The sequence below is a fragment of the Microcaecilia unicolor genome, chromosome 7, assembly GCF_901765095.1.
Source record: "Microcaecilia unicolor chromosome 7, aMicUni1.1, whole genome shotgun sequence".
In the NCBI taxonomy this organism is placed as follows: Eukaryota; Metazoa; Chordata; class Amphibia; order Gymnophiona; family Siphonopidae; genus Microcaecilia; species Microcaecilia unicolor.
The window spans coordinates 281277185-281291757 of record NC_044037.1 but is presented as its reverse complement, the minus strand read 5'-3'; the positions used below and the strand labels follow the sequence as shown (position 1 = coordinate 281291757).

Genomic DNA, 14573 nt, shown 5'->3' with positions numbered 1-14573 from the left:
CCCTCAGTGATCACCCCACCCCTGAAGGGTGATCTGGCATTTGAGTACCGGCACCTTTTTTGCTAGAAAAAAACACACTGGCTATCAATATACTATATAGATAGATAGATAGATAGATAGATAGATAGATAGATAGATAGATAGATAGATAGATAGATATAATGTATATGCAAATTCAAACAACTATGGCTCTTATTTTTGAAGCCCTAATTGTGATTTATATGAATAAAACCTGAGTCCAGAAAGTTGGTATTTGCACATGTAAATCCTCATCATTTGGGAGCCATATATAATGTCTTTATCCACGAGAGTTCGTAGTCTTCTATTGAATCACATTTCGATATAATCCTTTAAAGAATTTGAGTAGGTACCGATCTAGAAAGGGGGGAAGGGGTGGGACTATTGGAAGGGAGGGATGGGTCATCATGGAAGAATGGGAGGTAGTCTTGGGGTTGTGGGAGGGGAAAGGGGGAGGGGCTACATGGTTAGCAGTCAGTGCTCTTGAGTTTAGTTCTTGGATAACACATCAATTCTAAGATGTTTGAATTTTGTATATGTTATGGGAATCTTAGGATAAGGACAGGTTATTTTTGCTGTGGTATTGCTCTGTCAATTTGTCTTATTGTATGGATTAATATGTTTTCATGTACAGAGTATCTGGATTTGTAAGACAATATTTCTTTATTTTGTTCATATATTTTATGGTTTGGAATTTATAATGGGAATTGGTGAGTCCTAGTGGTTATGCTATTATTTAAAAGTCAATAACAAGATTAAACATTAAATATAAAGGGGGCAAGTTGGCAGCGTGGTTTGAGCAGGTGTACTTCATAAAGGGAATGCATGTGTATGACCCAACAATGTTGAGATTTACGGTGCTCTCTTCTATGTTTGTCTAAAGTATACAGGAGGGAGTAAAGGGGAGCACATTGCTTATGTCCTTTCCACACAGAAAATAAATAAGGATTATGACCTTTGTTGACAATTAGTGGTTTGTATGTGTAGGTTGACATGACGGCAGCACTAAGAAAGAAGCACAAAGGGCTCTGAAGAATGGTACAAACCTGGTTTATATGTGAACTGCCGCAGGCCGTGTTTCGGTGTAAAACAACGCCTGACTCGGGTCAATTCAACAAATCAACACTAGTTGCATGAGCGATTGCTCAAAATACAATGATTAGTGTCGTCACAATCCGCTCTGGGGGTTTGGAAATTCAAGGTTTTGGTACGGAACCAACCGCCATGAAACCTTCAGCATTCTACCGGGAAGAGGAACAATTTGACCTTTTTCTAACCCAGTTTCCAGAACAGGGGGCTGTATCCTCCTTCTTGGTAGGAAGACAAATATAAATATAAATATAAATACCCAGCCCAGGGGAGAGTCCTTAGCCTTGAGTCATTGCACCAGAATCATGCCAGAGGGCTAACCTTCATTATTAACCTCCAAGCTGCAGCAGGCTCTTTATTAGGGGAAAACACAGTCTAGGAATAACAGCCACTGACCTAGAGGAGTGGGTAACCAGCCTCAGAGCTTACCAAGCTGCTAGACTACTTCCCTGGAGCACAAGTATGGAGAACCTGTCCTCCAACACTAATTGCGAGGAGCAGAAAGAAGGGAGAGGGGCAAAAGGTGGTAAGTAATCAAGCTAGATATGTAGAACTGTGTCTAAGGTAAAGACATCTCAATCCTCCGGACCTTCCCTCTGAAAGATACCACCAAAACCTTGAGACTATAAATATATAAGGAGAATAAGGAAGAAGATTGTACAGGAATTTTAAATGCTATTTCTCACTTTTTAAGTATTTTACTGGAATATACAAGGGATTGAAAACAGTTGTTGGAAATTACACCGATTGACTAGCCAAGTTGCAGTAAACCCTTCACAGCTTGAAGCAACCCTTGCTGTGTGAGACAGAGACTGGAGTGAGTGGATGCTGTGTCAGCCAGGCCTTCTAGCATCGCTAACACCGGTTCCGCCCTCAGTTCAGTCCAATATAAATATATTAGATGCTGTACCCCTAAAAATTGTTACATTTTTTTCAACGTGCACCTTTGTGAAATGGTCGCTACTGCTGCTCATATATGCAAATTCATGTACACAGAGCCGCTGAGAGACTAAGCCAGGTCCAGGGCAGGGCCACCACCGCCGCTGAGTCCGAGGCAGGGCCGCAACCAACCCCAGGATCGCCACCACTGCCCCCCCCCCAACTCCAAATACCTTGGCTGGCAGGGATCCCGAGGCCCCTCCAGCGCTGCTCTTTACTCCACCGCATTTGTCTGCCCTGCCCCTGTGGCTGCTTTTTCTCTCACGTCGCACACGCTCGGTTTCAAAACCGAGCATGTGCGGCCTGAGGGGAAAAGCAGCCGCTTGGCAGGCAATGCGGCAGCATGAAGAGCAGCACTGGAGGAAGACCTCTTCTGCTGAGGGGGCCTGGGGGGACACCTGCTAGCCAAACCAAAGGCCTAAGCCTGAAGCCCTGCTGTGTCTGCTCCTCCTCAGCCTCCAAAGGGTGCCCGTGTCAGAGTTTTCTCTCTTTTGCTCCCGTCGGGATGCGATCACCCAGGTCCTGTGAGGAGCAGGAGAGCGAGACAGAACATGAAACCGGGCCTGGGGAATTTTGCCCCCTCTGTTCCCCTCCTCGGCGGCCCTGCATGTACACTCCTGCATGTATTTTACAAAAGCCTCTACGTTGTGCAATGGCTCGGAGACCAAGCTCCAACAGAACAAACAGTAGCAGATTTGACTCCTCTTCTCACCCATCCAAGGTCAGAACCCCAAGGGAGGCTGGAAACGCGGAATGACCCTGGAAGGAAAGGGAACCCAGTCCAATAGTCACTCCTTGGAAGCCCAAGAGTCAGTCTGTGGGGAAGGCCCAGGATTTTTTTTTTTTTATTACATTTGTACCCTGCACTTTCCCACTCATGGCAGGCTCAATGCAGCTTACATGGAGCAGTGGAGGGTTAAGTGACTTGCCCAAAGTCACAAGGAGCTGCCTGTGCCTGAAGTAGGAATCAAACTCAGTTCCTCAGGACCAAAGTCCACCACCCTAACCACTAGGCCACTCCTCCACTGTTGCTACTATTTGAGATTCTACATGGAATGTTGCTATTCCACTAGCAACATTCCATGTAGAAGGCTGCGCAGGCTTCTGTGTCTGTGAGTCTGACGTCCTGCACGTACGTGCAGGACGTCAGACTCACAGAAGCAGAAGCCTGCGCGGCCACATGGTGATCTGCAAGGGCCGACTTCTACATGGAATGTTGGAATAGTAACATTCCATGTAGAATCGCAAATAGCAACAGTGGAGGAGTGGCCTAGTGGTTAGAGTGGTGGACTTTGGTCCTGGGGAACTGAGTTTGATTCCTGGCACAGGCAGCTCCTTGTGACTCTGGGCAAGTCACTTAACCCTCCATTGCCCCATGTAAGCCACATTGAGCCTGCCATGAGTGGGAAAGCGTGGGGTACAAATGTAACAAAACAAAAAAAAAAATAGATACTATTGGATATTCTACATGGAATGTTGCTACTATTGGAGATTCTACATGGAATGTTGATATTCCACTAGCAACATTCCATGTAGAAGGCTGCGCAGGCTTCTGTTTCTGTGAGTCTGACGTCCTGGACGTCAGACTCACAGAAGCAGAAGCCTGCGCGGCCACATTGGTGATCTGCAAGGGCCGACTTCTACATGGAATGTTGCTATTGGAATAGCAACATTCCATGTAGAATCTCAAATAGTAGCAACAGTGGAGGAGTGGCCTAGTGGTTAGGGTGGTGGACTTTGGTCCTGGGGAACTGAGTTCAATTCCCACTTCAGGCACAGGCAGCTACTTGTGACTCTGGGCAAGTCACTTAACCCTCCATTGCCCCATGTACAAATAAGTACCTGTATACAATATGTAAGCCACATTGAGCCTGCCATGAGTGGGAAGGCGCGGGGTAAAAATAAATAAATATTTTAGGTTTGCTGTTTCCTGCAGTCCAGCTACTGCAAGGAAGCTCGAGAGTCATAGTAAGGCTTCATTGTGGTGACACGACCAAGTGGCCCGTTATAGCTGGCAGATTGTTTTCTAAAATATTTGTACATCCCCTGAACTAGATGTGTCAATTCTGATTTCTATCTTCTGTCTAAAATGGGGCTTTGCATAAATTACTTTACTTGACCATTCTTTTCAGAAGAATACCCACAAGAAATAACGTTCACAAAAATTGAAAACAAATTATTCTGGGGATTAATTTGTTCTTTGTTTTTCCCTTTAAGGTTTGCTGCGAAATTGAACTACAGGATTGGGGGCAGAGATCAAACGTGCGATCAATTGATTGTGACAGACATGAAAAAGGCCAGTGACCAGCCAATTATATGTCCCAGACCATAACAGTGGACTGCTGGAAACTCTGATTTGGGTCTCCAATCCAATGGACTCTATAGGGATCTGAACTGCCCTAGAGGCAGCACACTTGTTCCAAGTGTGTGGGAGAGGAAAAGAATCTGCCACTTTTGCAACAACCTCTGCCTGCTGAAGAAGTGATGCAGGGGGGTAAGTCAGATGCTTCCCTCCAGTCTTCATAGCTGGTGAGGGCACCTGCAACCTGCCAAACTGTCTGGGACAGATAATTAGTGCCCAAACAAAACCCAAAAGTCAAGGTAGAAAACACCCTATATGTATAATCCAACGGAAATCCAAGAAGTAGGGGTGGACAAAAAATTCTTCCCAGCCAGAGGTCGATAAAAGCTATTCAGCACCACACAAGTATACGACCCGACACGGGGCCATGTTTCGACAGAACAACCGTCTGCTTCAGGGGTCTGACACTTAGTGTTGAAAAATCACTGCAGTTAAGTGTTGTTTCATATGATAGCGGCTTATTGATCAACTGTACTATTCTGTGATTTTCAACAGTAAGTATCCGACCCCTGAAGCAGACGGTTGTTCTGTCGAAACACAGCCCCGTGTCGGGTCATACACTCGTGTGGTGCTGAATAAAGTTGCTTTTATTGACCTCTGGCTATTGTGAGAAGCAGAGAAGCCACAGAGCCCAGAATGCAGGGGGGAAGAGAGAAAAGCCAGAGTGGAAAAACTACAGATCCCAGAATGCATTGCGGGAGGGGCGGAGGCAGGAGCGTAGAGAACACAGATTTCAGACTGCCTGGAAGAATAGGAGAGAGGAGGACAAACGAGTACCTGAGCTGCAGGAGAGGAAAGGAGAGGGGGCTGATTGGGAGATGGAATCAGCTGAGGAGAGGGTGGAACCCCTGAGGGAGGGGGTGGAGAATGAGGGGATGGAATGGGAGGAGTTGGAGCAGGTAGGAGGAGAAGGTGTGGAAGAGGAAATGGAGGTGGGAGAGGAAGTGGCTGGGGAAGAAGAGTGACTTCTAGAGGAGCCCAAAAGTATCAGAGAAGAATAATAGTCAGGAGAGATCCAGCGGGAGGTTGTCAAGAGGTAAAGTGTTGACAAGTGAGGGTGGTGGATCTTTAAAAGCCTGGCTAAGCTGTGCTGGGGAAAAAAGCCTAGCTAAGCTGAACGGTTTTGAGGCCTTGCTGAAGAGGGCGTTGTTGGAAAGCCTGGCTAGCCGAACTGTGTTTGAAGCCTGGCTAGCAGAACTGGGTTTAAAGCCTAGATAAGTTGAACTGTTTTGAGGCCTTGCTGAAGAGGGCGGGGTGGGGAAGCCTGGCTAGCCGAACTGTGTTTGAAGCCTGGCTAGCAGAGCTGTGTTCAAAGCCTGACTAGCTGAACTGTGTTGGAAGGCCGGGCTAGCCGAACTGTGTTTGAAGCCTGGCTAGCAGAACTGTGTTTAAAGTCTGGCTAGCCGAACTGTGTTTGAAGCCTGGCTAGCAGAACTGGGTTTAAAGCCTAACTAAGTTGAACTGTTTTGAGGCCTTGCTGAAGAGGGCGGGGTGGGAATAGACTGGCAAGCTAAACTGTGTTGCACCGCCTTGCTAGCGGAACTGTGTGGCAGGGAGAGCGAACTGCATGGACGAGTGTGGAGTCGGAAGCAGACAGCACGGATAAGGGAGAGAGCCAATTATGCGGCCGAGAGGAGCGGCTGACACTATACAGATAATTAGTGGGGCACATAGCTCTGATTTCTTGAAGCTTTACTCTATTAAGTATCGAGACCCCTGTCCTCAATTAACTCTTCCCCCTCATCGTCCCACTGAAACTGCTTTTAAATATTAAAACATGGCTCTCTCACAACAGCCTGTGTATACTGACTAAGCTTCTTGGAACAGGAACCGTCTTATATTTCTATGCTGTGCTGCACACATTCATTAAGGATTTTTGCGGCCGCGCTGTGAATTAACTGCAGTCAACAGACCCAATTGAAGGCGGCACTGGCGACCCTGAGGAAGGACTTGAAACAGAAATTGCTGTCGGACGTGGAGGAATGGACAGTGAAATTGCAACTAAATTGGAAAACTTATGGTGCTTTCTGCATATTTCATTCAGTTTGTGTTCTTTCAAGAGAGACCAAATTTGTACCTCCGGGAGGGAGATTGCCCCCGGGGTGCTTTAGAGGGTCTAGGATTTGTATTGCTACTACTACTTACTTCTAAAGCGCTACTAGACGTATGCAGCGCTGACTAGACGTACGTCTTGGATGCCTTACAGCAAAAAATATTATATTAGAAAACAGATTTACAGATAGGTGTGAGATATCACATAATTTAATTTTAAATGTTGGCAGCTAGACTCACTGAAAGATATGCTCAGCTGTATGTACAGCCCATACTGAACTCTCTTTCAGGCCCCTATATAATTTTTCTAACATAAATTGGTTGTTGGAGTCATTTGGTCTAAGACATCCGATCCTATTTTTGCTTTAGGATTGACCATTTTTGGATTTTGAAGTTGTATTGTCTCTCCTTTGGGGATTTTTTCTATAGCATACATTCATGGCATTCTAGAAGTTACTAATTGTAGTAATGGTGGCAGAAGTGGGATCAATAAAAATGGGCTGTCAATCATAACTCTCCCCCTCCAACCCAAAGACCAAGGATAGCAATTTTCATAGAGAAGGATGAGCTCCCAAAGACACTTCAGCCTCATTTCTGCAACTTGCACAGCCATGGGAATGGCTATAAGTCTAGACATGCTCAACTTCCTGAATTTATAACCATGCTAGAAAAATAAAAAGAAAGACATCCAGGCTGGCTTGAGGGATCCTTGGCTTTTTCCTAGGGAGACATCCTCTTGTGCATAACCTTTTAGCATACCTTCAAATTTCACACAATACTGGTCTATGACAGTTAACTAAAAGATTATTTATTGTAAGAAGGCAAGTTTTTTTTTAAACAAAAAATTGAAGGTTTTGCTGCTGCTGAGTCAGGAAGATCCCACGTCTCACTCCCGAGTAATGAGAATGAAGCTTCTGTTTCTGCACACACACCAGACCAAAACCAATCAGACTCTTACCCGAGGGTTTTACTGGATGGCAGCCCATATTTCTTCAGGGAATTATCTGGAAAAATGTAATAAATGCTCCATTAATATTGTTTTCTTCTCTGTTATATTGCTTTTGACATGAATGCATGTACAGATCACTCCACCGTATTGGCATTAAAAAATAATGAAAAAAAACCCGGAAAGTTACAAATTTCAGTTCTAAACAAAACCAGAGAAAAGAAAACCACGTTAAGCTCCTGCAAATCAATCTGCCTGCACATTTTTAATCAATTTGCCCAGGAGTTTCTTTCTGCTTCTTTGGGCTTTCAGCTTTCCCAGAACCAGCCTTCAGTTTCAATTCCTTGGATATTTCCCATTTTATAACAGTGCCCCCCACAACATACTTAGGGCTCCTCTTAAAAAGCAGCACTGCTGATTAGCAGCAGTGCTGAATGCAAAGAAGCCTATTAATGCATGCTAATCGGTAGCCTTGCTTCGTAAAAGGTGCCCTTAGAAAACATGGTCATTGCAGTGACAGCCCTTGCCCAGAGGGAGGGATCATGCATCAGGGTTTCTTCCGATACCTTGAGTAGAGAGATGTGGTAGCCGTGTTAGTCCACTTCTAAAGGCAATCAATAGAAATAGAATAAAATAAAATACAGAAAAGAAAATAAGATGATACCTTTTTTATTGGACTAACTTAATACATTTTTTGATAAACTTTTGAAGGTAGCCCTTCTTCGTCGTCAGACCTTTGAAATAAGAATGATTGAATATTTTGACACCCAACAAACAGGACTTAATAAGGATCTGGGTTTTCTAACTCATTATAAACCATAAACCTGTATTTCTCTGTTTATTTCTCTGTTTAGTACCCTCCTCTCACCTACCAACACCCATTCTGTTAGAATATCAATGAAATGCTTTGATGTCCCCATGCATACCCCCCACCCTCCCACTCTGTCAGACTGTCAAAGTAATGCTTTGATGTTTCTCTTATATATACTACCTGCTACCACATTTGCTTATTTCCGATCTGAGGAAGAAGGGCGACCTTCGAAAGCTAATCAAAAAATGTATTAAGTTATGTCCAATAAAAAAGGTATCATCTTATTTTCTTTTCCATGTTTTATTTTGTTTGATTTCTATTGATAACCTTCGTCAGATCAGAAATACGAAAATTTTTGATAAGTAACAGCATATATATAAGTGAAACATCAAAGTATTTCAGTGACATATATATGCTGTTACTTATCAAAATTTGCTTATTCCTGATCTGACGAAGAAGGGCTACCTTCGAAAGCTAATCAAAAAATGTATTAAGTTAGTCCAATAAAAAAGGTATCATCGGATACCTTGTAATCATGGGCCCTCAGTCTGGCCACTAGGTGCCACCACTGTACAATGATTGGGAGTCTATCTCCCCAGTGGCTATGAACAGCGCTTGCACAGTTTTGAAAGTGCCTTTTATCCTAGGATTTAAGCTCCTGCAGTGTCTGGAAAATAAAAAAAGCCAAAAATACAGAAGCAAAATACAAGTATGTAGAATAATCAGACTGAAATTTTCAAGGTGGAGAATAAATGTGAATTGTACAAAATTTAGGGCAGATACTAATTTTCCCTTGCAGACTAATATGCATAGTCTAATGATGTTTCTCCTAGACAAAATAATTCTATTATTATTATACAAATGCTAATAATAATAATAATGTTAGAATTATTTTGCCTAGGAGAAACATCATTATAGACTATGCATATTAGTCTGCAATGGAAAATTTGTATCTGCCCTAAATTTTGTACAATTCACATTTATTCTCCACCTTGAAAATTTCAGTCTGACTATTCTACATGTTGCAGTTCATCAGATCCAGCAAACTGCTGCTCTTTTCACTCATAGACAATGTGAATTTTCCCCCAATAGCTACATCTGAAAAGTGATGTCAGAAGCTCATCACTGCAACATTTTCCCTGTTGATGGAACGACTAACTCAGACTCCAACAGATGCAAAAAAAACCTTCCGATTGACTACACCATGGATAGAATAGAAAATCTAAAAATTAAAATCATGCCGACACTCTACAGTGGTTCTCAACCCTGTTCTCAAATACCCCTAGACCAGGACTGAGCAACCTTTATAGATAGGGGGCTGTATGAAATGTCTATACTTGAACTACCTCTAGAGGGCGCATAACCATTATACCTCCATTCAGGATATCTAGACTGCCCCAACTTGACATTTCATCCTTTAGATTGTAAGCTCCTTTGAGCAGGGACTGTCCTTCTTTGTTAAACTGTACAGCGCTGTGTAACCCTAGTAGCGCTTTAGAAGTGTTAAGTAGTAGTAGTAGTAGTAGGGCCTGCAACATCACATAATGTCAGAACCATCCAAGCACCTGATAAACCTTTGGAAGGTCAGTTAGACATTCTTTGTCTTTTTTTTTCTCTCTTTTTTCTTCTTTTCATTCTTATCTTCACCTTTTTATTTTTATTATTTTTTTACCATGTTCTTATTATTTTTATTTTCAAATCATTATTATATTTATTTATTTGTAGCATTTGTATCTCACATTTTCCCAACAATTTGCAGGCTCAATGTGGCTTACATTTGCCGTAATGGCGGTTGCCATTTCCGGGTAACAGAATTACAAATGGTTTTGCGTTAAGGTGCATACATACATGGTAACATAGATGGAACATAACATACATGGAACAGATCATGGTATATATATATACACCATGTGTGTACATACATGGTAAAGAAGAATATATTATGGTATTGCATGAAGGTTCCTGAGTGATACTTGGATTGTAACATACATTAGGTCATCGACTATGGAGATCATATTCGGCGTAAGGATTGAAGTATTAATGGTTGTTCATAATCGCAAATAAGTTAATCAGTCAAGTGATGGGATTTCGGTTTTGTCTAGAACGTGTTAAGTCTTATTATCTAGTGTTTAAGACGGATGTTTGTGGTATGCCTTTTTGAACAGATCAGTTTTCAGTAGTCTTCGGAAGATAGTTGGGTCTTGCGTTGTTTTTATGGCTTTCGGTAGTGCGTTCCACAGCTGCGTGCAAATGTATGAGAAACTGGTCGCGTATGTGGATTTATATTTTAGTCCTTTACAATTAGGGTAGTGTAGATTGAGGAATGTGCGTGCTGATCTTTTTGCGTTCCTGGTAGGCAGGTCTATGAGATCCGACATATAGGTCGGGGCTTCCCCATGAACGATTTTGTGAACCAGGGTACAGACTTTGAAAGCAATTTGTTCTTTTAATGGGAGCCAGTGTAGTTTTTCTCTTAGGGGTTTGGCGCTTTCGTATTTCGTTTTCCCAAATATGAGTCTGGCTGCTGTGTTTTGAGCGGTTTGAAGCTTCTTAATGATTTGTTCTTTGCATCCGGCATTGCAGTAGTCAAGATGGCTTAGCACCATTGATTGTACTAGGCTGCGGAATACTTCCCTTGGGAAGAAAGGTTTGATCCTTTTAAGTTTCCACATTGAGTAGAACATTTTCTTTGCTGTGTTTTTCGCATGATCTTCGAGTGTGAGATTTCGGTCAATCGTGACTCCCAGAATTTTCAAGCTGTCTGAGACCGGTAGAGTGTAGTCTGTTATTATTACTATTTTTCATGTTTCCAAAAAACTTTTTTCATTTATTTAAGCCAAAACATTGGAGAAATTTTATGAGCCAATTTCAATTCTTTATTTTTGAGACATCACTGTCAAGATATACACATCACCCTTTGTTGTTCCTTGGTTGCAACACAATTCATATGTAACCATGTATTTTGGTTTTTTATTATTTATTATAATTTTTATTTATAGACCGGGTTCCTTAACCTACTTTTTCACACATTCATCCATATGTATTCACAGACTTTTTCAAATCACTTTTTAAAAATATTCTAGAAAGTATCGCTGCTTTTTAATGCCATTTTTTAATATATAAATTGTCTCTAAGTGAAGAGTATCTGTACTACTTTTTTTAATATATAATGAATTCTTTAAACTACCTTTTTATATATAATGAATTCTTTGTTGTGTATATTTCCCATGGTCTTGGGGACCGCATAAAATTCAATTGCAGACCGCATTCGGCCCATGGACCACAGGTTGCCCCCATCTCTGCCCTAGACAGTCTGGTGTTAAGGCTATCTGCTATGCAGAAGCATGACATAATTCGACTGCATGTCTTCATTACATGCCTATGCCCGGGTGGCACAAAAATATCCATGGTCTTGGCACTGCAGATACATTTTTGCATGTAGCCTCAGGGTAATTTTATAACAGCTCTGTTATGCTTGTAAAAAATGTCTTTACACATAAAATATGGGTTATAAAATTAAACCCAATGCGTATAGACACAAACCCCCAAATTCTATATATGACGCCTTAAGTTGTATGCGCTAATTTGGCCGCATGACCAAATTGTACGTACAACTTAACCAATCAGCAATACTAATTGGCTTTAATTAGAATTTATGCACACACTTTCTAGGTGCATTCTACAACGTGGTGCGCATAAATTCTAATGTGTACAGTTGAAAAGGGGGCGTGGTCATGGGCGGGTTGTGGGCATTTCAAAAACTATGCACACTATTATGGAATACACCTGATCTGCGCCTAACTTAGATACAGGTATTTAAGCCTGGTTTTAGGTGGCCTAAATGGGTGCACCTAAATTTTAGTTGCAAGAATGGTGCGTAGGCATATTCTATAAATTACGCCTATTTTTAAGGTGCCATTTATAGAATTTGTCCCAAAGCAAACACAATATCCTATATAATAATTTGCACCTCCTAAGTCTAGATGCCTGAGTTCGTAACATCCATAACCACTCATTGTCCCGCCTTCGCGTCAAAACGTAATGACGTCCAAGGGCGGAACAGTGAGAGGGAAGGGAAGCCAGTGCCAGCCAGCCAGAGAATGTTCAGGTAGAAATCGAGGGGAAGAGAGAATCGTGAAGGAGGGAGAGAAGAAGGGAAGGGAAGGGGAGGGGAGGGAAGGGCAGAGCAGAATGGATGGGATGGGAGGACAGTAGAGGAGAGAATTGCAGGACACAGATGGCAGAGCAGGAAAGATGAGAATCACTGGACATGGAGGGGAGGGAAGAATTGCTGGACATGGAGGCATAGGCGCCGACTCCGTGGGTGCTGTGGGTGCTCGAGCACCCCCAATATTTGACCCACCCAAAGTCCCGGAACGGAAATTCCCTGCCAGCCAGACCTGCGCTACCCGCCCTCTTCTCCCAGTCCTTTGCCTGCTCCTCTCCTTCCTGCGTGCTGCCCAGAATTTAAAAGTTCTTACCTCGGGGTCCAGCGGCAGCAGTGAAAGGCGAGCAGGCTCGGCGCTTCAGCCTGGCTTCCCTTCTCTCTCAGCTCTGCCTCTGGTCCCGCCCTCAATTCCTGTTTCCGCAAGGGCGGGACCAGAGGCAGAGCTGAGAGAGAAGGGAAGGCAGGTTGAAGCGCCGAGCCTGCTCGCCTTTCACTGCTGCCGCCGGACCACGAGGTAAGAACTTTTAAATTCTGGGCGGCACACAGAAAGGCAAGGGGCAGGCGGAGGACTGGGAGAAGAGGGCGGGCAGCGCACGTCGGGCTGCCACTCGGAGGAGAGGGAGGGAGAGAGAGAGAGGGAGGGAGGGAGCCAGGGGGCCTGGAACTCAGTGGAGAGGGGGCCTGGAACTCGGAGGACAGGGGGCCTGGAACTTGGAGGGGAGGAGAGGGAGGGGAGCATGGAACTCGAAGGAGAGGGGGGCCTGGAACTCGGAGGGAAGGAGAGTAAGGGAGGGAGGGGGTATGGAACTCGGAGCCCGTACAGCGTATGCGTTAATGAGTGCTGTGTCAAACTCAGAATGGCCGCGAGGCAGAAACTCGCACCACAACTGGCCGTTGACGTCCAGACTCCTGCGCCACTCAAACTCCATCGTAACCAGCAGGGTGGCGGGAAGCGGGCGAGCGTGGAACTCACACCACAACTCGCCTCCTAACGGTTCCCTTAAAAACATAATCGCCATTACATGATAACCTTGCTAGCGCCCGTTTCATTTGCGTGAGAAACGGGCCTTTTTTTTTTTTACTAGTTTTTAAATAAAAACAGAAGCTAAAGCAAAAACTAACTAATCACATGTCTACTTTGTTTGGTTTCCAGCATGAAATGTTGTCAAAAGATGCATCACCGGTTCAAAATCTATTATTTTCCTTTAGTTAAGTTCTTACAGCTTAGCTCCATTGCCACTTTCCAGTATGTCAGCATTTCATGACATATCTGCTTTTAGTTATGTTATTTGTACCTGACAGTAATTTATTATTGAGCAGAGGTATGTGTTAGTTTGGAGAACACTTATCTGTTTCAGAAGAGCTGGTCTTAATCATGGATCCTGCTTTCAGTAACATGAACTAATGCACGCTTAGCGCCACCTACTGGGGAGATCAATATTGAGCTAAATTATCCAAATTTAGGTGCTGAAACCCAAAGTCCTACTACTATTACTTCTGTTCCACCCCCTTAAAAAGTGGCATAAGAACACGTTTTCTCGTACTGTCTTGCCACCATGCTTCAGCCTCTCCTCTGGGACAGTATACCACAGGGGAACTATCCTAAATAGTCTTGCATCAACACCCTTCACCCTATGCCTTTCTTATGAGAAAATTGCCATCTGCCCCCACACCCACACCCATACACATTCAGTCACTACCAGCTTTGAAAAGCAGAAAAGTATAATGCCCTTTTGCCCCTGCTCTCCTCCACAGGGGCCTCCCTCCACACAAGTCCCGTCAATTAGAAACTGAAAGGGGGAACACAAACACAGACATACTGAACATTCTGATTAGAGTCTGTTTCTTGAAGGGGGGGGGGGGGTAAAAAGAAGTTCATTTTCCATTGTCTTTCCAACCTCTTGCTGAGGACCAGTGGCGTAGCAAGGAGGGCTGCCACCCAGGGCGGTTCGCACCCCCCCCGGATGCAGCACGATGACACCCCCCCCCCCGACCCAGTGCCTACCCTCCTCAGCTCCCTCCAACCAGCTCCCGCACCCTACCTTTAAAGAAATTTCGGAAGCTGTGGAGAGGCGAGGAGCAGCGCCTCGCGCCTGCATGTAAAAGAAGCGTGGATCATCATCGGGCCTTCCCTCTTGCTGTCTGTCCCGCCCTTGCGGAAATAGGAAGTTGCGTCAGCAGAGGGCGG

The 14573-nt window shown here is 44.0% G+C and overlaps 1 protein-coding gene across 1 annotated transcript in view; it reads right to left on the bottom strand.

Moving 5' to 3' along the window:
• LOC115473714 (myosin light chain kinase, smooth muscle-like) overlaps window positions 1–14573 on the bottom strand; it is a 673403-nt gene that overhangs the window by 437049 nt on the left and 221781 nt on the right. The window contains exon 5 of the mRNA XM_030208760.1: window positions 7419–7464. Coding sequence (XP_030064620.1) covers window positions 7419–7464 — 46 coding nt within the window. The remainder of the gene's footprint in view (window positions 1–7418; window positions 7465–14573) is intronic.